At 43.0% G+C, this 24,763-nt stretch overlaps 1 protein-coding gene across 2 annotated transcripts in view; it reads left to right on the forward strand.

Moving 5' to 3' along the window:
- Nucleotides 1-24,002, forward strand: part of ADCY5 (adenylate cyclase 5) — a 208,438-nt gene extending 184,436 nt beyond the window's left edge. For both annotated transcript variants that reach the window (XM_051787547.1, XM_051787548.1), the window contains 10 exons: nucleotides 1,477-1,564; nucleotides 7,961-8,077; nucleotides 9,359-9,523; nucleotides 11,745-11,920; nucleotides 16,185-16,211; nucleotides 17,045-17,177; nucleotides 18,243-18,506; nucleotides 18,851-19,055; nucleotides 19,836-19,960; nucleotides 21,426-24,002. In XM_051787547.1, the coding sequence (XP_051643507.1) occupies nucleotides 1,477-1,564; nucleotides 7,961-8,077; nucleotides 9,359-9,523; nucleotides 11,745-11,920; nucleotides 16,185-16,211; nucleotides 17,045-17,177; nucleotides 18,243-18,506; nucleotides 18,851-19,055; nucleotides 19,836-19,960; nucleotides 21,426-21,554 (1,429 nt within the window). In that variant the 3' untranslated portion in view covers nucleotides 21,555-24,002. The remainder of the gene's footprint in view (nucleotides 1-1,476; nucleotides 1,565-7,960; nucleotides 8,078-9,358; nucleotides 9,524-11,744; nucleotides 11,921-16,184; nucleotides 16,212-17,044; nucleotides 17,178-18,242; nucleotides 18,507-18,850; nucleotides 19,056-19,835; nucleotides 19,961-21,425) is intronic.
- Nucleotides 24,003-24,763: the final 761 nt, after the last annotated feature.

The following is a 24,763-nucleotide window of genomic DNA, read 5'->3' on the forward strand; positions in this document are numbered from 1 at the left end:
GAGTAACTCATTTATCAAGGGCTTACCCTTTGGATTTCTGGATACTGCTGCCATGACTTCACACCTGCAGAGGCCCTCTACCAGCCTTGTGTTGCTCATCAAACTCCCTAAGCAGCCACTAAGCTGTCTCCATAAAACCCAGTTTAACATTTAAATGACAGCTTGACAATTTCTGATGTGTGGCAACCATATGGCTGCCTCCTTTGTATTACGCAGGAGCCAATCCCTTATGGAAGTGTGGTGTCAATGCTGTGCTGCTCAGTCTCCCTCCGTGCTGCCCATAGGGTGGTGGTTGGGGGTTTTTTGGAAATTCTGAAGTGTCCTTGGTCAGCCTGGCCTGTGTGAAAGGTGATGTGGTTCAAGAGTAAATAAAATTCCACGTTTTAACTGCAGGTTAGATATACTTTCCTTCACATTTTGGTTTGGTTTTCCTTATATTTCAATTGCATAGCTTTGGTCTTTTATTGAAGGTAGCAATTAAGCAGTAACTGAAACCACAGGTGTATATGTGTCACCACCAGAGTTTCATGAAAGACACACCATGGAATTTGAATCTGAAACTAGAGACAGAATGTCAGTGATCATTTATGGTGATAAAGAGGAATAGCTTTAACATATTTCACAAAGGCTCAAACAGTGAATTAGCAAGTACAATTATCTTAGTAGTCATGAGAGAACACAGAGACCAGCTGGCTTTGGTGTGGTTGGCCTCAATGTCACATCACAAGAAGAATTCCTTTAAATTATGAACAAGGCTAACTCCTGGGAAGGGGCCTATCCTGTCACCCTGAGACCAATCACCAGGAAATTGGTGTTGACTATCTCCATGATTAAAACAGATGAAAATACATAGTACAAAGTTGGCCCCAGGATCTTCTTTGTACTTCAAAGTTGGCAGGAGCAGGAACCTCTCAAGCTGGCTGAGCTAAGGCTGTTTTCCCTGACTGTCCTCCAGCCGTGGTTCCTCTCATTCCATGCACGAGACAGAGCATGGAGAATGGTGCCACACAAACATTCCCTGTGCGAGTACAGGTGGCTATTCCCAGTGAGACTATTCCCGCTCAGCTGCACTGCAGCACTCAGCCCCGCCTTCCTTCCCAGGGGTGCCTGCCCACAGCCAGCCGGGAGCCGACCTGCCATAACAAGTTGTTCTGTCACCTCCTCTAGTGCATGAAATATTTTTCAGTCCCACCACTGTTACCCCAGCAGGAAGGTGATTGCTATAGAAGATGCAGCATTCTCTGCTCTGCAGCCTGCATGAGTAATTCTAAATAGGACAGAGTATCTGTTGGTATTCAAGGCACCTCATGTCTCCTACTGCTGTCCTAATTGGAAAGCCTGTGCAGTGTGTCATAGCTTGTAAAAATGTCATGTTCCGGAGAGCAGAGCTGTAGTTATTCTATATTATGTGCATTTAAAAAAAAAAAAAAAAAAACAAAACAAAAAAAAAAAAACAACCATCTCTCTTGATTTCAGCTCTACATTTATGCTGGGATTTTTCCTGACCTGTTTCCTGATCCTGACCACAGTGGTGTTTGTTTCGGTCATTTACTCCTGTGTAAAGGTGAGTACTGTGGTTTCTTTGTAGAGTGCTCTGCCTAAAATAACTGGATCAGCAATTTGGTTCTTCAGCTAACAGAGCATGTTTTGTTAGCCTTCCTTTCCACACTATGTGATAAGGGTTACAGAAGAAGCCTTTGATAAGGCAGAATGAACTGCACACAGATGTTAGGGTTGGCATCTCTTTAGCTCAGCAGAAGTAGTCACTCTGTGGATCTGCATGTCTATTAAGTCCCCTGCAGGCACTCTCATATTGATATAAGAAGAACATATTTTCCAGTGTGGAACGAAAAACTGACCATTCGTTTCCTCCCTGTAAACTTCCTGCAGAGTTGCCTGTGTGCTGGCCCCTGCTACATATGCATGTTTGGGTAGGCAGATAATCAGAAGCAGAATATCATCAAGGAAAAATGTCCTGGAGGGAATTAAAAGCCTTAAACATATAGAAGTTTATCAGCCTTTCTCAGATGAGCGTACAGAGCTTCCAACATTCAGTGTGCTCTTTCTTGTAACTGGCTTTAATAAGCAAAGAAATACATTGTGTGAAGTCCAAAAACACATTAATTCTTCTTGTCAGCCTGTGGTAAATTGGCAGTGAGCACTGTAGGAAGCATGGTGTGCTCATCTTATGCACTCAAAGGTATTTCTATTAAAATGTTGATGTATTTGCAGTTTTGGGGATTCTTCTAGTCAAGCGCTGTCTGAACATGAAATATGCTCAGATTTGGGCTCCTTAGCCCAAGCTCAGCTTTGTTCCCCAGAGCCTGGAATAAAATAGTTTGGTAGCATTATGTTTTCTGCAGAAGGAACAGTGGGATAATGGATAATGTCAGGCAGATGATTTGCCTCACTTTAATTATCTTCTCTGTGCCATTTTCAACAGTTGAATGTGGGTGCTTTTGACAGACTTGCACCTTATATGTCTTTTTGACTTTTGAAAGTTAGATTTGGAGAATTAAGCTTTGCCTTCTTACATAATAATTGCTGCAAACTGTTCCCAATAAAATAAGCTTGAGGTTCTATTTGAACTTAACAATTCATTCACAGGGTTTCTCTTGGCCTTATGGCAATTTTAAATGGAGCCTACTTTTTAAGTGCAGCATCCCATTGTTCCTGCTTTTTTACCAGCAATGAGAACTAGTGTCAGAACAGTGCTAATGGGAAGGCTTGGGCTGGGAAATGGTACCCAAAGATGCCTGGTTATACTTGGTGAGTCCATTACAGATGAGGATGTTATTGACTGTCATTAGTTTGTAAACTGGTATCATCAGTTTAATGTGATTAGCAGTTAATTAACGACCAAGGTGAAAAGCTTTTGGTCACAGCCACAAAGAACTGGGAAACTCAGTGCAGAGCTGTGCTGCCTCCTTCTGCTGCACTGGCACTGCCAGCACATCCCAGCACGCTGCCAGACAAGCAGAGCCACACCAGCTCTGCTGGGGCAAGAGCTGTGGCAGACTCGGAACTCTGAAGCATCTGAGCTGGATGACTTGCAGCCAGATACATTCCAAGGCTCACAGCTGTGTTACCCGCTGGCATTTATGGCCTTAGGTTGCTTCCACATACTGACAGCAGCACTGGATTCTTCTGTCATCTTTCAAAGCTTCTGGTTTTGGTTTGGGCTTCTTGGTTTAAAATTATCAGTGATTAATTTCAAAGGCACACAGGACTTTACATGTGACTCTAGGCAGATGTTCAGTCTTGCTTTCTTTGCCTTGATCTCCCAGATTCATGTAGTGGTGCCCGCAACTGTTTTTAGGCTGGCTTTGCCTCAGTGCACAGGCTGTGGAAACACAAGACATCAGAGGAAATTCAGACTAACATCAGAATTTCAGGATTTTCTGAAGCCCCTTGTATTTCCAACAGTGATATTTTCAGCACCTTGGCCCAACCCCACAATGTGCTCATGTATAACATCCAGTGTGGCCAGTGCTTTCTGTGCACAGATTGCAAATATTGAGATTATTGGGCCTTCTAGCTCCTGTACCTTTTTGGTTACCCGTTTTTAGTGCTCCAGATTAGCCTTTGCTGACAACATCTGATTATGAGGGGGCTTATTTAGGGAACAGGTACTTTCAGCTTGTCTGATTTCAGCTATGTGTCTGATGGCAGCAGCTCCTAACAGCTGCAGCCTACTTCTGTCATTGAAGATCTTGGTGTTTCAAGTCTGAGTTTTTTAAGCAATGGGTTTACCCAGCCCTTGGTTAATTGGTGTTCCTTTATTTCTGTATTTCACTTTCTCTAGGAAGCACTTTTACACACATACAGAAGGAAGGCACTTCTACAGATCATTTTAGATGAAATTTAAAGACACAAGGATGTCAGCATTGTTTGCTTTGTTTCACATACCAATATGTTTTACATACCAATGGTTCATTCCACACAAAGTTAGAAAGCAGGTGTCCACCCCAGGATATCAGCATAAGCATAACTTTGTCTGTTTGCTGTGCTGTTACATGATAAGTGTCTCTTTTTTCTTCCTCTTTCCAGCTTTCATGTGAGATTTTTCCTTCCCTGTTTTGGCCTCTCCATCTCTGGCTTTGACAGTGGCCAGCAGGCTCTTTCTGAACAGCTTGATCATGTTTTATTTTCTTTCGCTGTCATTATTATCTTCCACTATAAAACTCTCCACGGACTAGAAGTTGATCCTGGAACTGCCAGCACAGCCAGCTTGGCTTTCCAAGTTTCTTCAGCTGTAATAAACAAGAGAGTTCCAGTTCTTCCCTTTGATGCTCCATGAAGACTTGGCCACCGTGAGATGGTGTCCCTTCCCAGTAGAGTCTAAGGTCATGGGAACCAGGGTCCCTTCACAAATACTCTGCTGACAGACATCTGTTGTGCTACTAACTTACCAAGTTCGTGTTTCTTCTTAAAATCCTTCAGCTTCTGGTATCTACACTGCTGTGTGGAGTTCAACTTCTTGCGTGGCCCTGGGAGCACATATGAGAGAAATTTCGAATTACTCTTTATGAGAAAATAAGTTTTTCTGTAGCTTTACATAGGTGTAGCTTTCCTACCTCTTTCTTTGGCTCTCAAAGCTGATCTAGGTGCTCATAAAGCATTTGGGGGTTTTTCTCAAGCAGGTCAAAAAAACCCCTCTGAAAACTGTACTTTTTAATAGAGTAATAAATCACTGTGAAGTAAGTTACATAAATGGACTTGCAACATCCAGTTGCCTGGAGATGTTGTCTTTTACTCCAGAAGTATCTTAATGTACTTCAAAATGATTCAAAGGCTTTTATTACAAATTGAAAAATCGGAACTTAAAGACCTCATCTTACAACACAACAGCAATTATCTAAGCAATATTCCATGTCCACAATGTATGTTAAGAAGAAAAAAGGAGAAATATTACTCTTCTGTCCTAAATCGCTGTTATTGCATAGTATGGGTTTTACTTAGAGTGATTTTGTCATGCAAATGACTGGAGATTGTGGATTATTTTCACTGTGGCATTAGTACTTGTTGGATCACTTTTTAAATTCAGACTTTCACCTGTACAGCAGTGCCCTACGTTCACCTGGATTTATGCATTTCAGTTGGAATGAACTGGAATCGACTGGACAATCCTATTTTCTTTTTCCTACTGTCTTTATTTTTCTTTACATGGGGATTTTCAGAGGGCTAATGAGTGACCTCACGCTTGTGTGGCTACCCAAACGTGGATCTCAGCTGCCCAAATGGATCACATTCTTTCTTTCAGCCCCTGTTCTCAGTAGTGCAAATCCTGGCTTGAAGTTGCCATTTCATCAGACCTTCCCTCATCCTGTTCTTCACTCAGGTGAGACTGAGTCTCACTAAGAGGACTAGATGATGGTGGACACTACAAACCAATGGGCTAACCAGCAATGGTGCTTGGATTTTCAATGTACTGCAATGTCCTGATTTCCTGCTGCTTTTCCAAGGAGAGAAGGGATTTTATTTTCTTTTTTTCTGGAAAATGGGAAGGAAAGTCATCTTTTATTTTTTCCTCTTTTGTGCTATACCCCTGACTTGTGAACATTTTTATGGAGGGAGCACTGCCAGAGTGAAGCTCAATTGTCAGAGCTAAGACAGATCCCTTCTGTCTATCATAGAAGCTGTCCAAGCTGCAAGTATTCCTGGTCTCTACCTGTCTCTGTAAGATGAGGAGAGTGTGACTTATGTTACAGGACCTCCCTGAATGTTGTCCACGAGGCAGAGGTTCCTCAGATGCACGTCGTGATTGTGCTATTGCACTCTCTATTGCAGTCCTGACCTCCTATGGATTTCAGCATTCGTTTCTTCTTCAGGACTTTCTCCAGCTGTACATGTTTACTGACCTAAAATTCTTCCTTGTTTGCAAAGTTGTGAGAACAAATATTAATACAAAGAAAAAGTGTTTTCATTAGAATGTAAGTGTCTTCCACTGATGGCTTTGCTTGATATCTCAGGCTTGGTTCAAAGTCAGGCTTTTTCGGGATCGTTGGCATCAGGGGCTTGAGCCAAGATCCACAACAAAGAACTCCCAGGTTTTATTTAGGGTGCCTGGTTTCCCAGAGATTACAGATGGAGGTTACGTTCCTGAATACCTTTGTGGAGCTTGGCCTTGAGGCCTAAACAGAGGGATAGCAGGAAAACCTGATCTGCTCTATTCTAATGAGAAAACTGTCTAAATGCCCCACAGATCCTCCTCCTCCTTCCAAAACCTTTAAAGGTTAGAGCAGAGGAAAGCCCCACTGCATTTTCCATGTACCTGTGCTGGTAGGGATCTGTTAGCTGATGTCTGTGTGGAAGCAGCTGGACGTGGTAGGGCAAAGAGATATTTTGGTTCATGGCTTATCGACAGAGGACTTTTATATCAGCAAGGTTTATTTCTGAAAGAGAGATATTTCCCTTTGATTTGCAGTGGTTGCCACTGACCCTGAAGGATTGCATAAGCTTTCAATGAATTTCAATCAATCCTCATTCAGTGTAAATAAGCCACAACCCCACTTTCCCATTTCCTCCAGTCCCCCACAGAGCCTTGCCCTCTCCTCTCACCTGGAGTTAGCTGGATTTTTGTGTGTGTGCTGCTAGCAGGTGAAATCAGCCCTTTCAAAACTCTTGTCTCAACCTCTCCCTCCTTCTGCAAAAGCCACCAGCTAATCAGCGCTCTGGCCGCTCCAACGCTTGGTAATTACATTGTAGGGCTGCTGTGTGGGAAGCACAGCACTGACAAAATGTTGCATCTCCAAAGATGTAAGAGTGAAGGATAAAAGGGAAAAGCAAGACTTTTAATAGAAACATTAGTCATAGTTAAATTGCAGTGCCGTGGCGGTGCGCTGCTGGTTTCTTTGTGTCTCTAAAAATACCCTCTAGTGGCTCGGTTATTCATGCGGTGAGTAAGGGATGGGAGAGTTGGCTTCTGGAAAAAGCTTTGGCAGTCCTGGGCAGATCCCCTCTGCCCTGGCAGGATGGTGTGGAGGGGCAGGGCACTGCGGGGATGACAATATCACACAGGAGCGAGTCAGTGCACGAGGGTTTCCCGGCGTCCGTCTCACATTGCTCCAGCCCCGAGCTTCCACTGGCACAGTGGTGGCACATGAAGAGAAAGGGTTGGTTTTTCTGTCTCCTGGACTCTCTTGTAGCCAGCGCAATGCAGGGGTGATCACACCATGCTGAGGGGTGATCCTTGCTGCAGAGGGTGCTGGGTTAGTCTCCGCTTTAACACACAGGCAGTTTCTGCCCAGAATACGATGCAACACCTAAAGTGGAGCTCGCTGGCGGCCGGCACTCATTAGCCATTAACAGAAAGCTTCCAGCTCTGCTGGTGGTGAGTCACTGGGACAGTCTGGCTGGGGGAGCTCTGTGATCACCCTCACCCGTGGTTATTTTTAGCCCCATGTGAGTGTGGTGCTCAGTGCCACAGACCAGCCGAGGCCAGCTGATTTCTGCAGCGCCTTTCGCCGAGGGTCTGACAGATCACAAGGCTTGCCAGGGCTGTTTAACAGTCTGTGTCTGAAATGGCACCAGAAAGTCCCACGATATGTCCCTGTGATCTAAGGGATATGACATGTGTATATATTCATTTGTGCTTATTTTAATTTTTGCTCCAGTAATTTCCAAGCTTGAGCTCCTGGCTATTTCAGCTACAGATGGCTTGTGGTTTGATTCTCACGACAGGATGAGCACAGCCCTGCAAGCCATGCTATCTGGGCTCAGGAGCCATCACTCCATTAGGAAGGCCTAAGTAGATTTGGTCAGCCAACTGGGCCTGCTGCCACGAGGCAGTCACGTCTCTGCTCGCCCTTGTCCCACATCCCCCATCACCATCCTCCACTCTGTGCAGCATCCACACAGACCCATGCTGAAGTATGTGGGCAGCTCAAATACAGGTTGTAAACTGTAAAATAATGGTTTTACTTGTTTATTTAATCATATTTTTTTTTCCCACATGCAGCTTTTCCCAGTTCCTCTCCAGACTCTTTCTAAGAAGATTGTACAATCCAGGACCAATAGTACCTTAGTTGGAGTCTTTGCCATTATCCTGGTTTTTCTATCTGCCTTTGTCAACATGGTATGGCCATTAATTCCTTTTGATTCACTCAGTTCTGCATGGTTTTCTTATTGGTGCTCTGCAGCCTAGTGACCCTTAAAACCACTGAGTTTTATGTGATCCTGCCAGCCTCTGCATAGTGCTGCATCCTGCTCCAAGTGCAGGGGTCACCTAATGGGGACAGTGATGATTTTGCTTTAAGTTGCACTTTTGGAGCCAAGGTGGTCTGGCTGTGCTGATTTCAGGCTCAGAGAAAGACAGGCTGTTCTCTGGGGCCCTGCAGCTGCTGGCTTCTCACTTCTACAAATGGCTTTAAGTCTGAATGTGTTTTAAGGAAACCACTTGAATATTCCCTACTCTGTATACATCTATTTCATTTTTTAAGACAAAGGGAAAGAGCAGGTAAAATGGGCCAGGGTTTAAGCTCTGAGCTTGGAGGCAGCTACAAAGACTTCACATGGCCCTCTGCTCCTCTCAGCTCTGGCCCCAGTGGGGCAGTGCTGATTTGCACTGGCACAAAGAGGCTTGAACACCTGAAAATCAGACCACTGATTGCTCTTGCCTCAGCATCCCTATATACACAGTGGAGATTTAGGAACAATTCTATGCTCTGTTGAGCTACTTGAATGGGAGGCACTAGTGGCATTGGCCCCCTCACTGCCTTCCCCCATTGTCACCTGCAAAGAACTGGTGTGGGCTGCTGAGCACCATGCAGAAATTAGAGCTTGGGTTTTTTGCATAATGTGTGATTCTTTGCATTCATGAACTGCTTAGTGTGAACATCAGCAAAATGGACAAACGGAGCAGCACACGGGGGAGATCAGAATGGGCCTCTGCTGCTTCCTCAGCACAACAAAGCCTTTAAACCTTGCTGCTGAAGTCTTCCCTGTAGAAAGACCCCCAGCAGAAGCTTTAGACATGCCAGGGGAAAGTTATCAGCTCAGAAATTCCCATCAGCAGAAAGAGAGCAACAGAGCAGGGCCCTATCACAGACAGCAGGATATTTTTCTGTGTGTAATATCTACAGCCCCTCTGCCTGTGAGCCTCCCTACATAAAGCTGTACCTAAAGTTGAGCATGCAACTAGCTTTCTGGAGTGCACAGCCTGGATTTTTTTAATTAACATTTTGGGAGAGAAAAAACATAGCCATTGTGCGTGCAGTAAAACATAAGCTGATGATTTCATGTTGCGTATTTTACACATTGCTACAGTCATTTCCAAGGGGTTTTTTAATTGATACAAGCTATTTTGTTTTCTTTTCCTTATCAGTGCTGTAGAGCTTAATACTGTCTTTTTTTCCAGTTCATGTGCAGCACTGTGGATCTTGCCAGCTGCATGGCTGCTGAATACAACATCACTCCTGACCGGGTGGACATATGCCTTATCAGCAACCTGACTTCCAACTACAGCCTGGGCACATTGCAGGGATTCTGTGACAGTCCTTTGCCCAACTGCAACTTTCCAGAGGTATTGTGGAAAAATGGGCTTCAGAGGGTGGTCTGGAAAAAGGCTGTAAAACCTGTGTGACAAATCTCAGTGATTCTGAGGAAAGGAAGTTGCTCCTGACTGACATTTTAGAACTGGCACAGGCTACTACACTCAAACTTTAGTGTCTGAAGTTATTATCATGAGTCCACATTGATGTTTAAGTTCCTTTAGGGCTGAATAATCAGTAGGCTTTTCTAAGTGTTGGATCCTGCCTGTAGCAAGAGAAATGGCCTTTCTCCATGAGGTCCTTAATGGCATGAAGAGTGCAAGTCCTTTCAAAGGAGTTTGCGGGTGCTCCATTTCACTTGAAAATCAGTTCCCTGAAAATCAATGTCTAGTCATAGACAGTTCTCTCCATTGTTTTATGTTCTGATGAAAAACTTTTCTTATATATTCTTTCAAAAGGTATAGTAGGTACTGGCCTCAGACAGGTTGGCAACCCAGATAGTGGTCTGCTTCAATTTGTAAATGCAATTCCTACTTCTTCAGAACATCTTGTTAAAAAAAAAGAATGCTTCTAATGGGAAGAAAGAAAAAAAAAAAACACCAAACAAACAAACAACCCAACCCCAATATATTTTACACACTAGTAGAATACTTTGCCAAAAAAAAAAATTCTTTTTGCATAGCTAGTCAAGATCTTTCTCTGAGTTTTTAGGTCATGACTGCTACATGTGTTGTCTACTGGAAATTGAAAAGGAAAAAATCTGTCTAGGATGGGGACAGAATTTATGTCAAGGTCATGGGGACCTGACAGATTTATGGCAGATCCGTTATCATCCAGATGTCCAAGTGTCCCACTGAACGTATTTCCATTTAACCTCACAGGAATGTGATCCATATTTGATTCAGTGGGGTTTCTGAGACCACCATTACTGTGACTTTAAAATTTGCAGAGGCTTTAGTGCGTCTGCAGAAAGAACCAGGTGCAAAACCTGGCACAGCAGAGAACTAGAAACAGTCTGTGCCCATCCTGAACTTGTAAGGAGTGTTGGTTCAGGACAGAGAGGGACTTTAAGCCATGAGGAACAATCCTTTTGCGTGCTGGGGTTGCTATGGCAGCCTCGAGCCAGGTCCTGCAAGTCAGTGGGGTAGGAAGTGAGGAGTCCCTCCCCTGTGCTCTGCAGGGCACATGTTGGATCTGGTACAGGTGGTGCCTGTTGCTCCCAGTGCGCGTTTAGGAGATGGTGGGATCCTACCCCTCAGTCACAGGGAACATCCACTCGTTCTCTAGAAGCTGAAGAGTCGAGTACAAGCTGTACAAGTTATTTTCTCTAATTTAATATATCGGCAATGACTATTAATAAATGAGCTCAGAACATAAGCATATTTCTACTTCAGCTAGGGCTTGCTTTTAACTGAAAGGATGGATTGCCTAAGGCATATGATACAGGGGGTTTTTTGCCAGAAATAGGCCTGTCCAGACAGAGTGGAAGCTTAAATCTTCACAGATTTGATAGCAGGAAGGTGATGAGCACCCTCAGCCTGCAATCACATTTGAGAGCACTGGCATGGTAAACACTCAGCCCTCTGGTTGACAGAAGCTGCTGCCCCACCAGGTGTGGCAGAGGTTCTCCAGTATTACACACATACATATCTGAAACTGCTGGCAGGAAAAATAATCATGGTGATGGGCATCAGTGTGTTTGTCCAGCCTGTTTCCTGCCAATGTAGTCAGTGTGTCACTTCAACAGTGACAGTACTTTCCCATTGGCCTCAAGTGGGTATCTGTCCTGGTATGTCAGTTGCTAATAACCCTTGGTCCTGGGTGTTGCACAAAGATACACAAATCAAAGATACAGTCAAAGATTCACAAATTTGAGTTCAGAATTTGGCCTTAAAGTACAAATTATTCCAGCATAACTGGGTGATTCTTTCTGCTAATTCAGTACCCGTGTCCAGGGCAAACCTACGTCACAACCTTGGGTGTACAGCTGCGAGCCCTGTGCTCTTCAGTGTAAAGCACATAACACCCGAAGAAGAATGCCACAGTTTTCCTCTCCATCCATTCAGTTTTAACTTCTGTAACATGGGAGAATCCCACAGACAGACCCAGGTTTACATGTTTCGTCAGCTCAACTACATAACTCCCAATCCCTTTCTATCCCTCTGTTTAGTTTCCTTTGTTTTCAGTTTTGATTTATCCAGCTGACACTCATCTCTCTTCTGTTTTTTTTTCCCCCTTTTTGTCTTTATACAGTATTTTACCTACAGTGTCTTATTGAGTCTCCTGGCCTGCTCTGTGTTCCTTCAGATCAGCTGTATTGGAAAATTGATCCTTATGTTAATCATTGAATTTATATATGTTCTCATTGTGGAAGTGCCAGGGGTCAACCTTTTTGACAATGCAGATCTCCTGGTTACAGCTAACACCTAGTAAGTGCCTTTCACTTCTGAAATCTTCATTTCTTTCACCCAGTGATTTCAGTGTGGCATTAAGTGGATGGGAGTGCCAAGGCTGTGGTGCAAGCAAGGGAAGGGCATGGTACCGGAGAGGGCATGGCTGTAAGCTAAAGGCTTTGCCAGTACTACTCTCCCCTTCTGAAGAGCTAGAGAGTACTGTTCCCTTTAAGACCTTTTTAATGTGGGAATTGACTAATGAACTATCTAATAATAACAGAATGTAACTGGAATCAGAGTGGATCTGTATTTCTTTTTTTCCAGAAATTGGGAGCTGTAGTTAGTCATTCTAACTTCTTCTGGTATTACAGTCCTAATATAGAAATGTCATTTCCCAAAAAAGAAAAAAAAAGTCCTCCAACAAACTTAAATTGGCTCAGGGATGTGATAATAAACCACCACGATATATCAAACCCAGCTTGGGGTGGTGGAATGGTGGTGTTTGATGTTTGGCCAGTGATCTCCTGCCAGTTGCTGCTGGACGCATATCTGCATTTGAAAAGCCAGTATCACAGCTGGGCTCAGCACAGTTCCCAGCAGAAGGGCCTGGGGCTAAGTGGGAGTAGACAGTTGCCCTTTTACTTAGGAAAGGTAGTTTGTGATCAGCAGGTCACACATTAATCATGGTGGCAGCCTCCTTCCACTGACATGGTTACCCCTCTCCTCAAGGTCACACCAGGGGGGGAAGTTTGGCACATCCACAAACCCACCCTGCTCCACAAGTTTTGTTTCTTGCTGGGAGTTGTGTTGTTAAGTCCTTGTTTTGATGGTTTCCCCTTGTGGGCAACAATTGTACTTGAATGTGAGTCAATCAAATTATGGCAATTTAGGTGAACTGTTCGTCAAGGATGATTGCTGTTGTTGCTCCTGCCTTGGACAGGAGGGTGGTTGAGAAGATTCCTATGGCCCTTCCCACTGCTGTCTTGGGTGTTAGGAAATGGTTTGTGTAGTTGCTCAAATTTCTTGATGGTCATTAACCCTTTCAAGCCAGATGCACCTGGTTACTTCTGTCCTTCACATGAACGTTCCATGATTCTGTGATTCCTGTATGCCCAATTAATGGATGTATAGCTTTTGCTGCCATTAGTGAAAGAAATTAGGTGGGAAACCCCATGGAGCTTTCTGTGGGGAGGTATAGGGAGAATGAGGTTTCCTTCCTTTTTATTCAGATATTGTGTGTTCCATCAGCAGAAGCTATTTAGCATTTTCTAACACAATTAGTGAAAAAAAAAAGCATTTTATATCTCAAAATATAATTTCATTCTTGTAATTCAAGCACTAAGCGAAATTACAGCACTTGGAAGTATAATTTACATCACTTCACAATCAAAATGTCAGTAATAAAGTGGAGAAGGTTAGCATGTTTTCCCAGAAATAGCTTTCTGTGATGCTGTATTATCTCTCACTAAATGGTATTTGTGTCATGGTTTAACCCCGGCTGCAACTCAGTCCCACACAGCCACTCACTCACTGCCCTGCGGTGGGATGGGGGAGAGAATCAGAAGGGTAAAAGTGAGAAAACTTGTGGGTTGAGATAAAGACACTTTAATGAGACATAAAAGAAAGAAAATAATAATAGTAGTAATAATGATGATAATAATAAAATAGTTAGAATAGACAAAACAAGTGATGCACAGTGCAACTTCTCACCACTTGCTGACCAATGCCCAGCCAGTTCCTGAGCAGCAGCTCCTGGCCAGATTTCTCACCAGTTCACATGCTGAGCATGATGCCATATGGTAGGTATGGGATATCCCTTTGGCCAGCAGGGTCAGCTGTCCCAGCTCTGTCCCCTCCAAACATCGTCTGACCCTCCAGCCTGGTGGGGCTTGAGAAGCTGAAAAGTCCTTAGTATCAACTTAGTATCAACACTACTTAGCGACACGTAAGACATCAGTGTGTTATCGACATTATTCTCATACTGAATCCAAAGCACAGCATTACACCAGCTAGGAAGAAATTTAACTCTATTCCAGTGGAAACCAGGACACTTTGTTTTGTCCAAAAAGCTCCTTGGATGGCTATTTATTGCCCCAGTGTCTGGTAACCTATTTGCGTGTTGTGGGAAATGGGAGCTCAGCATGTAGCACATAGTTCAGAGATGAACCTTATTGTCCAGCTGATACTAAAAAAAAAAAAATAAAAGGCCACCATGACCTCATACTACTTTAATTGGGTGCCCATTGTAGCTACATAATTACTGTCTGCTCTGCAGCCATTATGGTGCTCTGACTAATTAGAAGTGATGCAGATGTCACTTCACACTTCTGTGTACAAACCAACCCAGCATGCAACCAGCTAAAAGGCTGATTATAGCACACTGGGACTTGCTAGACTTGACTGCAGCGACACACCAGTGCTGTGACACATGAAGTGGAACTGGATGCACAGAGATATTATCATGTTGCCTTTTCTCTATGCAGAAGATAAAACTAATGAATTGGTTTTAAAGATATGATGGACCAATGTGGTCTTCTAAGTTGAGTTCCTGCACAGCGAAGCCCAAAGAGTTTTGCCTGGTGATTTGTTCATCAAGCCCATCAATTCTGTTGAAGCTGTGCTTTGTGATTTAGAGAGCTGTCTGTCCTTGCCGTCATGGCTGTGAGATGTTCCTGTCCTATGGGAGCTGTTCCCAGAATGAACTGCCTTTCCTGCTAAAAATGTGCACTTAACTTGAGCAGGAGTGTGTTTAGCAAGCTTCTCTCTGTTACCTTCCAGTAATTAAAGAGCCATCTGCTACTGGAAATGTCTGTTCCATGGGGGAACAACCTACAATGTAACACCAGTATTGCTTGCACTGGGCATCTTCAGTTATCCAAAATGTCATTGTAAATACAGGGTTTGCTGCATTTCATAGTCTCTGCTGAAGATTTTAGAGCAAGAGTAACACACTCAGTGAACTGGCAGCCCCTGTACTAAGGGTCTGATCTGCCCTGCTCCTGTCATAAGACAGAGTGATAATGGGGGGCAGTGAGTCATCCTTGTCCAGACAGTGATTTAGGGGAGCAGGGGAATCATGCTGCATGTGGGAAGTGTCTCCAGCCCCAGCTAGATCCAACCTTTAATGTGGGAGCCCCCAGGCATTTCAAACTGGGTCTGTGTCCAAGCACACATGTTCAGTGCTGGATCTGGCCAAGAGGCCATGCAGTAGGTTGTGTGCAAGACAACAGTGAGGTGCATAATCCATGTCAGAAGAAATTACATGCTCAGAACTGCAGAAAATGTCTTGGAACAAACAGGGTTAGAGAGTCACTATGCTTTTATTTTTTGATGTTATGTCCAGTTAGGCCCCCTTGGCTATTTTGATTCTGATGATTTCTATCTCTGATTCTGCAGTGAGGTTCCCACCAACCCCAGAAAACTGTGGCCTGAAGCTCTCTAGAGAGCTGTGAGATTCTCAAGCTAAACATGTAGCATGTTAATAGCCTGAAAAGTTTCAACTGCATCAATGACAGTACAGTAATTTTAGCACTGATCTCCTTCTTTCCATTCAAATGGTGTTTTAAAAGGTGCTTGTACGTGGTTCTCAGCCACCTAATACTCCACCCACACTTGAGAAGAAACGCAGCAGCATTAAGCAATCAATCAGGAGCTCAGACAGCTGCTACCTACCAGAAAGCTCCATTCCATCCTTTCACTGTCAAAAAGCACACCCTCCATCTTCCCCAGAAGCTCTGCTTCAAAGTTCTTTGCAGTGTAGTGAATGGTAATAGGAATGTGCACTTGTGTGTGGTACCCAGAGCTGGGCACAACACTGATGGTGAGGAACTTGCAGAAGAAGGGAGCAGGACTAGAGTTAAAGGAATTAAACACATCTCCCTGCCACAGTAAATGGAGAAGAGAGGAGCTATGCCTCACAAGGTATTAGTGCAAAGCTTTCTTCCTTAGGTCAAATTTTCCAGTCTGACCTAATGAAGTAGTGATGGATGCACAGGCATTTGCCAAGCATCCCACACTGATATTAAAATCCCAAATGATTCTTTCACTCTTAATGCTTCTTAGGTATTTTAATCACATTAACCATGTCGCACCATCGCTCTGGATTTTTGAGTGTAGCTCACTCAGAAGCCTGTTTTTCTCCTCCCCCTCCCATCTTTTAGTAGTTCTGTGCTTTAAAAAGGGCTGTAGCCCCACACAGTGTTAGAGGTGCCACACTGCAGAGGTGCTGTGCAATGATGTGCAGAAGAGCGAGCGCTGCAGGGAGTCCCTCTTCTAACCTTGTGTTTGTGCTTTTTTTCAGCGTCTCTGCAAACAATACATTGTCATGGTGAGTCACTTTGGCATTAAATGTTTTTATGAGTTTTTGTTGGTAGGTATTTTCTGTTCACAAGGTGCAATATCAGCATGTTAACTCACCCCAGCAGTGTCTGGTATTCGACTATGCATTGCTGTGAGCTGGTACAACACAGTGCAAATGGCCTAAGTGGGCTAAGTATTACTCTTTTGTGTGTATAGCTACTCTCAGAGCATCCTCTTTCCTGTGGGACTTATGTCAGCTTTCTCTATAGAGCATCTTATAGCATTTGTTTGTAATACAAATCAAAGATTTTATCAAAATAATGTTTTCACACTGTATAACTCTATAATTCATACTTGACAGTTTCTATTAGCCTGCTTGTCAGAAGGGATAGGAATGTGCCTTAGTGCCCATTTCAGCTTATAAAACACTTACAAAACAAAGGCCATTAAGAAGTGACTAATTATAAAAGCTGCAAGTGCAGAACAGTTCCAGACTTCCAGAGCTGGGAGGCTGGGGAAGCCAGTGCAGGAGACACAGTGAGGAGCTGTCAGCATTTCGGTGTTGCCACACTGAGAGTGTATGGCCATTCTCCAAAAAGTGGCTTTTGTATTGATGATAACCCTTCCTAAGGAGTTGGATAACATTTCCAATTTCCAAGTTCTCCTTTAGAAACCAGCACCCATGAGCCAAAGTCCCCAACTTTTTGCAGGTACTGTTTGTCCCTTTACCAACACGGGCTTTGAGGGGAAAGAAAAAAAGCCTTTTCTTGAGGCTGGTTAGCCTTGAAGTGGGAACTGCAGAGTGTGGCAAAGCTGTGTTCCTCCACTAACTGGGAAGTTCTGCTCTTTCCTTGGCTGCAGCTCCCCAGTGATGACACGAGTGGCGCTGAAGATTGTGACCCCTGTCATCATTACTGTCTTTGTCCTGGCACTGTATTTGCATGCCCAGCAAGTGGAATCCACTGCAAGGCTTGATTTCCTCTGGAAGCTTCAGGTTAGTGGGTGTTGGCTTTGTTGGAGGATCACACAGTCATTGGCATTAATATAGAACTACTGAGCTATTCACTGTTGAGTTGAGGAGTGTTATAAAGTGCCTTTGAATTTAATCTGGATCTGGTTTATAACTGGGCATGCTAATAATGCTCTGCTCTTCTTTGGTACTTTGCATACCCTGTGCTTCTTATCCCAGTTATTTACTTCAACCCTTTGTTTCCTTGTAAATGCACTTTGGATGGTCCCCACAGTAAAGGGTTATAGATCTGAAGGTCGAGATTAATGAGCAACTGAGCTGTTACTGCTGCAGGAACCTGTAATATAACACAATTTGTAAATATGGGAAGCTCATATTCACTGCTGAATTGCTTCACAGAGTTCAGTGAGCTTTAGTTTGCTGTGTTCAGGGGTGTGAAAGATTCACATTTGCATTTTCATTGACTTTCCTGTTAAGCAGTGGGAACTGGCTCGATGTCCAGCCTTCATTAGACCCCAGGCAGCAGCACTGGATAACCAACACACTGTGGATAATACCACACTGTGCTCCTGTCTCTGGGTTCACTGTTAATGTTTTCAGTTCTTGTGCCCACAAGTGATGCTGGGGCTAGAGAGCCACAGGACTGCAGGTTTTGTATAGATTTTTTACCTTCTGGGTGGCAGAGCATCATTCTAATTATAGGTCTTTGTGGTTTGAGTACAAGGCATTGAGGAAGCAACAATTAATTAAAGCTCCTTGGGAAGCAGATAAACATTGTTATCCTCATTTATAAATGGTAAAGCAATGGAAGGGGTGAGCTGAGTGATTACCCAGTTCAGGGACCAGAAATACAACAACGCTGGTTCTGGCAGTATTCTGTGCCTGCTTTTACATACTTGTGTGCACATGAAGAGATGGACCACCTTCCACCACAAAACACAAGTTTCTGCATCTCGCTGGTTCTGCCCTCCTGTGCAGCTTTCCCCTCTTCCTCTGTTTGTGTCCTCCCTCCAAGTTCAGTTTCAGCTTTTTTCCCCTCCCCAGAGCAGTTACCAAAGGAGTAAGCACTGTCTCTCCCTCCTAAACTAGGCCACTGAAGAGAAAGAAGAGATGGAGGAGCTGCAGGCCTATAACAGACGCCTCCTCCACAACATTTTGCCGAAGGATGTGGCAGCCCATTTCTTGGCTCAGGAGCGGCGAAACGATGAACTGTACTACCAGTCTTGTGAGTGTGTGGCTGTCATGTTCGCCTCCATAAGCAACTTCTCCGAGTTTTACGTGGAGCTGGAAGCCAACAACGAAGGGGTGGAGTGTCTGAGGCTGCTCAATGAGATCATTGCTGATTTTGATGAAGTAAGTCATGGAAAATCTGGGTGGACAGAGTGAACTGAATCAATGAGTTTAGTTGGGCTTTGCTGAGCTCCTGAAGGAAGGTGGTGTTTCAAATCCTTGTGCCATGCTTGCCATCTCCTTGCTCTAGAAGTCTTTAGTTTTATTTTTTTTCCACATTAAAATCCCCTCTATTCCTGTGTTGCACCTCTGAATATCTAATCCCTATTTCTTCCTATTCCTTCAGTAGTGGAGGCTCTGTCCAGTACTTTTTAGTTCTTGTATCAAGGCAAGGCATGTGGCAGGGACATTACCAGCATCTCTATGTTTGTCCAGGTTTATTTGCTTATTTTGCTCTTGTCAAACAGATAATAAGTGAGGACCAATTTCGGCAGCTGGAGAAGATCAAGACCATTGGCAGTACCTACATGGCGGCGTCAGGCCTCAACGACTCCACTTATGACAAGGAAGGGAAGACACATATCAAAGCTCTGGCTGATTTTGCCATGAGGTTAATGGACCAAATGAAATACATTAATGAACATTCATTCAACAACTTCCAGATGAAGATAGGTAATGTCCCTGTGTTCACAGGATTCCTTGTTCGTAGTAGTCATTCTGAGCTGGGGGTTTTATGGAGAGTTAAAACCATAGATCTTACCTTAGCTGTACAGTGATGTGAATTGTCTTGTGCCTGGTGACCACTTTGACCTCTGTGCAACATCACAGCAGGTTTTTTTATGGTATAGCACCATTATTACTGAAGCTCCCAGGAGAATTAGGAGCAGTTAGGAAGCTGGCCTTGGTGGAGAGTAGCTCTTACTGCAGCACAGTCTCACGTGGTGGTTGAGCTCATTTTTGCCTTTGATGTCTATCCTGCCCACACCCCCCATGGTTCCAGCTCTGCCATTCTTGGATATTAAACTGTCTTTCAAGTCAGGGAATAAAAAGCAACAAAAAAGGAGAAAAAAATGTGAGGTTGTCAAGTGTGTAGTTTGTTCTGGAAGGCATACGGGCTGCTGCCTTGCAGGCCCTCAGCATTGCAGCAGGTGTGTGCTGATTTCCAGGTGAGCTGTTTGCTTGTTAGCCAGATGGAAAATAAACCTTATCCTGTTATTTGGTACTGGAAAGTAGCTCTGGGTTGAGCAGATCCAGACTGAGCTGCCAGTCAGGTAGGCATAATGAATCAAAGAAGCCAACTTTTTTTTAAGCATTTCTTTCCCCACAGTTTGGCTGTAGCTTTACGTCAGGGTTAAAGCACAGCTAGAACCGATGAACCTCAGGATGTCTTTTTATTGTCTGAATAATAACTTGCCTCATGTGGATCTGAGTGGATTTCTCCTCTCCTTCCAGGCCTCAATATTGGTCCTGTTGTAGCTGGGGTGATAGGAGCCCGCAAACCCCAGTATGACATTTGGGGCAACACAGTGAATGTAGCCAGCCGAATGGACAGTACAGGTGTGCCTGACAGGATCCAGGTAAGGCATCCACTGGAAAACTTACACAGTCAGCCCTGTGTCAGTTATGTGTTTTGAAACTTAATTAGAATTGGAATTTCAGTTTCATTTTATTCCTTTATGCCATACATTTACTTAAACATAACTGAAAGAAAAGCCACCTAAGGAATGCTGGTGGAACCGGCAAGTTTTGTCTTTTAATCGTGAGCAACAGTGCAACCTTTAGTCAAAAACTTGCAGTTTAGTTCTGGGTGGAAGTGTTGAGCTGAGCATCCTTCCCCATGTGCCTCATTGGCACTGTGAGCACAGTCCTGCTCTGATCCTTGCTCCCATGTGCTGTTTGGCTGCCTGTGACAGTAGGAGGATTTATTTTCCAAGGGCTTGATTCAGATATGTATTTCTGTAATTCACTTTGCTGCTCACAGTGCTATGTGTGGTGTGAGGCCAGCAAGGGTCCAGGTATCAGCAGGATAGGGATATATAACTAAAGAGGATGGTTTAAGGGGTTAATGGAAACTGTCTGGTAATCACACATCTCCTTGGCCTTCAGACGTGACCTTTCCAGTGATTCAGTTCCCCTGTCCTGCTTTTGCTGAGCCAATGTCCACAGTAACAAGTGTCATTCCTTGGGAAAGTATTGAAGGGTTATAAAAATAGAGTAACTAACTGATGTAAAACCCAGGAGGGGCAACCATGCTGTTTCTGTGACTGTCAGTTAACTGGATTGGTATTTATTCAACACTCTTTAAGTTTCCCTACAAGATGGTCTGTGGACAATTTTCATTCTACTTAAGCAAATCAACACAGCAATGTTGCAACAATAGGAAGTCAGAAATGGAAATACTTAAAGCCACCTGGAAAAGGGTGAGAAAATACATTGTAACAATTAAATAAATATCATCTCAGGAAATCTGGTGTTTAAGCTTATGTTATTCTGCAGAACAAAGGATTGTTATTGACTGGCATCTGCAAAGAGAATTTGGATGCTGGCTAGAGTATTCCATTCAATCAGTCTGCCTCATTGCCCTCTACCTTCTTCATAAAAACAATACCCTGATTCCTTCTAAGCTGTACATCCACTGTGTAACTTCTACCACATTTTTTAGGACTTTTTAATAAGTTTAACTTGTTCTCCTACTACCACACCAGTCATATAATGAATGCATCTGAGTAGACTGAAATGACTGGTGTCTTTTTAAAAATGTGACTCATTTGTTTCATTTTATCCTGTGACTTCCTTAAAACATGTAGTCCTCCCCAGCTGTGTACTGTGTGAGACTTCTACTGTTTCTCAGGTTCTAAAGGTTGTGTTTCTTCAGCAACTTGTGCCAACCTTTTAGTTAGGGATTGCTATGCAAACATCGATTGACTTAGGAACAAAATAGTTGATCCTTCTTTAATTTTGTCCATGGATTACTCCAAAAGCAAATGAAAAGACTGTATGGAAGACATGGCAAGCATCTGTTTACTTTTGTTTATTCTGCAGGTAACCACGGACATGTACCAGGTTTTAGCAGCCAACAACTATCAGCTGGAATACCGAGGGGTCATAAAGGTCAAAGGCAAAGGAGAAATGACCACCTACTTTCTAAATGAAGGGCCTCCCATTAGTTAGCACCAACTGCAGCGTCACGCAAAGACAGATTTTGCATTACCCAGGATTGTGAATTGGAGAAGAATCATTTTTGTGGCAGTGCAGCTGAAGACGTGGCGCAGTTGAGACTTCACACCGTGACTCTAGAGCTGGTATCAGCAAACTCTTTGGCCTCCCATCACGAAAGGCAAGTGAAAGAAACCACCTTGGAGTTGCTCCTGGCTGAGTGCTAAGTCGACCAAAGATGTGTACTACAGAGTTCACAGATAAGACATGAATTTGGAATTTTTTAAAAAGGCTGCTACCACAGGATGATGTAAGAAGCTATTTAAGTATTTATCGATGCAACACAACATTTACTTGGTTGAAGGAATGTATGATTCACTACAAAGCATTACTTTGGAATGGATTTGCACTCCCATAATGTTTCCATCCCATACTGCCAGCTATTTGAAGTGTACCACTGTGCTTTTATTAGCTGTTTTGAATGGGCTTTCAAAACTGACACCCACTGTTGCAGCACACAAAAAGGCCTTTCAGAAGGGCATTGGTAATGTTTTAGTGTGAAAAGACATTATAGCCTTGGCCCCCTCTTTTCCCTTCTTCTACATGGCTAAATGACTGCTCTTCTGAGGGGGGCTGGCACACCTGACGAGGGGAAGATCAAGATAAAGGAAGATGGCTCTACAACCATATTTATTAAAAAGTCGTCTGTGCTCTTCTTTGGTATCTATCAGTTTACATGGGAAAGACTAGATGTAAACAAGAGACATTTTGTGGGGGGGAGCTCCCCTGAAATTTGTTGTGGGTTTTTTTGTATTTTTTATTTTGTAATATTGAAAACATGGAGATCTAACAGATATACCAAATTCTATATTTTGTAAATTATATATAAATTAGAAGGCAGGCTGTCCACACCAAGGTGTGGGGGGAGGTGTATATAACCTGTAGACTTTTGTGTAATTTTTTTCTGCATAATACTCTGAACACAGACTTGGCAGTTTTCAGATTATAACTATACAATCAACCAACAACAAACAGGTGAGTTTCCAGGCTGAATCAGATGCATTCTAAAATGAAAATCCAGAAAAATCTACAACCCCAAAGAAGAGGAAAAAACCCACGGTAGTCACACAGTTGTTCCATGCAGCATTCAAGCGGAGGGTGGCGGCTTCCCAGTGGAACCAGGACCTTTGAGTTTTAGCTACTGAGACGGTATCAAACATGTCAAAAAGAGCTCTAACCAAATCTTCTAACTCTTAACAGGAGCTCTTATGAGAAAAAAAAAAAAAAAAAAGCTCATTTGAACTTTTATTTTTAAAAAATTGTTTTTCGTAGATGGTCTTAACAGAATCCTGCTGATCTGCGAGTTGTCTGATATTGTAACTGCCATTTGAACACTACAAGGAACTATGTGCTGCAGCATCGAGTTGACTTTCTTGTAGTAAGCACTTATTTAAACTGTCACAGATTTTCCATTTTCAGTAATTAGGTGATCTTCAAAAAAGATTATGATGGCAAGGGTGTATATGAGGTGGTCGACCTTAAAATACAGTGCCATTGAAACTGTGCTGGGCATCTTTATCACTAGTGGGGGGGTTTATGAATAGTTCACTGTTATCATTTATGTACCTTTTCTAACTATTAAAGAAAAATCCCTTGATATTTTATTAAAAAAAGAAAATAATTTAAAAAAGCTATATTTTTTATATTCTATGAGGGTAAAGTTTTGATATTGAATTTGGCTAGCACTAAAAATTACTCCAATCTTTTGACATTTAATAAAGTTCTTTTTCACTCTTCTCAGGGCAGCATTATTATAGTACTAACAGCTTAATGATTGCACTATGGTGGTGGTGGTTTATTTTTTCCTACTTGACAATGAGATTAAGTGAAAATCCATGGGCCTGTCTTAATTAATTTGCTATATTGCCGAGCATGACCCGAGCATTAAGCCATTTAAACATGAGCTTAAATGGCATCGCCCCTTTCCTTTTCCCTTCCACTAGGAAACATCTCTGAAAAGTATAGTATATTGACTTCTGTAAAACTGCCAAGTCTGCCCTTGTACTATACTTTTGCTCCTTTACATCTTTCCTGGTTTGCAAAATACTTAAGTTGCATCATGCTGTTATGCCTTTCTCCCCCTCCTCCACCTTCCATCCCTCTTGCCCCCTCACTGAGTTTCATTACCTTCATGCCATACACTCGGTTTTAGGTTTGCTTTCTGCTTTCCAAAAGTCTGCAGTCTTCTTAACTTTTGATTCATCTTATGAAGTTGTGTTGTCAATGAAATTTCAAGTCCCCAGTATCTCTAGCTGTGATTGTTGACAGTGTGTCATGATCATTTCAAGGGGTATTCACACACTCTTTACTCTGGATCTTGCAAAAATGGATACAGTTATGATTTCCCATGGAAATTGAAATCTATTTAAGTAATTTAACTATATTAAACACTGTTTCACTGGTTAAGTGTCTCTGTTTTATTTTAGCTGCATCTGGCTAGTGAGGAGATCAGACGTCAGTTGTGTCAGAGATACTGGATCTGCAAATAGAAACACCCAGTTCTCGTCTCCTTAAAATTCACCCCAGCACCTTAAAATTCATCAAAATGTTTTTTGGATGGGAAAAAGATGCATTTGGGGAAAACTTTTCATCCAGTTGATGTGTACACTAATTGAAATGAGTGGGCACAGCACTGGGGGCTCCTGCCTTCCCTTCCCTGGGGAATACCCTTCTCCAGATAGTTAAAAAACTGTGCTTACATCAGATAATGTCCTAAACTGCTGTTTGTATGATTATGTAGGAGAGCACAGAAACTATTAAATAGTTCTTTACCAGCTTTCTTAAAGGCTGATACCTTAAGTACTTCATGGCTTTTTGTTACTGCAGCTGTGTTCTCAGTACACTCATAAAATCCCTCCTAACCAGTAACAGACTGTAAGTAATTTGGTTCTTAGTTGCCTGTGTAATGTCTTCTCAAGTAAAAAAAGTCAGCTGAAAGCTGCAGGGTTTTGTTTCTCAGTTACACTTCAGGCTTCTGTTAATTGGTACAGTTACTTGTAGCATTTGCTTTTACCTGTAAAGGTTGAAAATGTTGCATTGGCAGGCACTGCTGCCTCCTTCCAGTTGTCTTTGAGAGGAGCAGCACCAAGGTGCCTACCTGGGGAATTCTCTGGCAGAGGTGACGTACTTTTAAAAACTTTTTTTAAATACAAGCTGTTGTTTGG

Source organism: Manacus candei, unplaced genomic scaffold (assembly GCF_025592945.1).
Source record: "Manacus candei isolate 608988 ecotype Guabito, Panama unplaced genomic scaffold, ASM2559294v1 h1tg000023l, whole genome shotgun sequence".
Lineage (NCBI taxonomy): Eukaryota > Metazoa > Chordata > Aves > Passeriformes > Pipridae > Manacus > Manacus candei.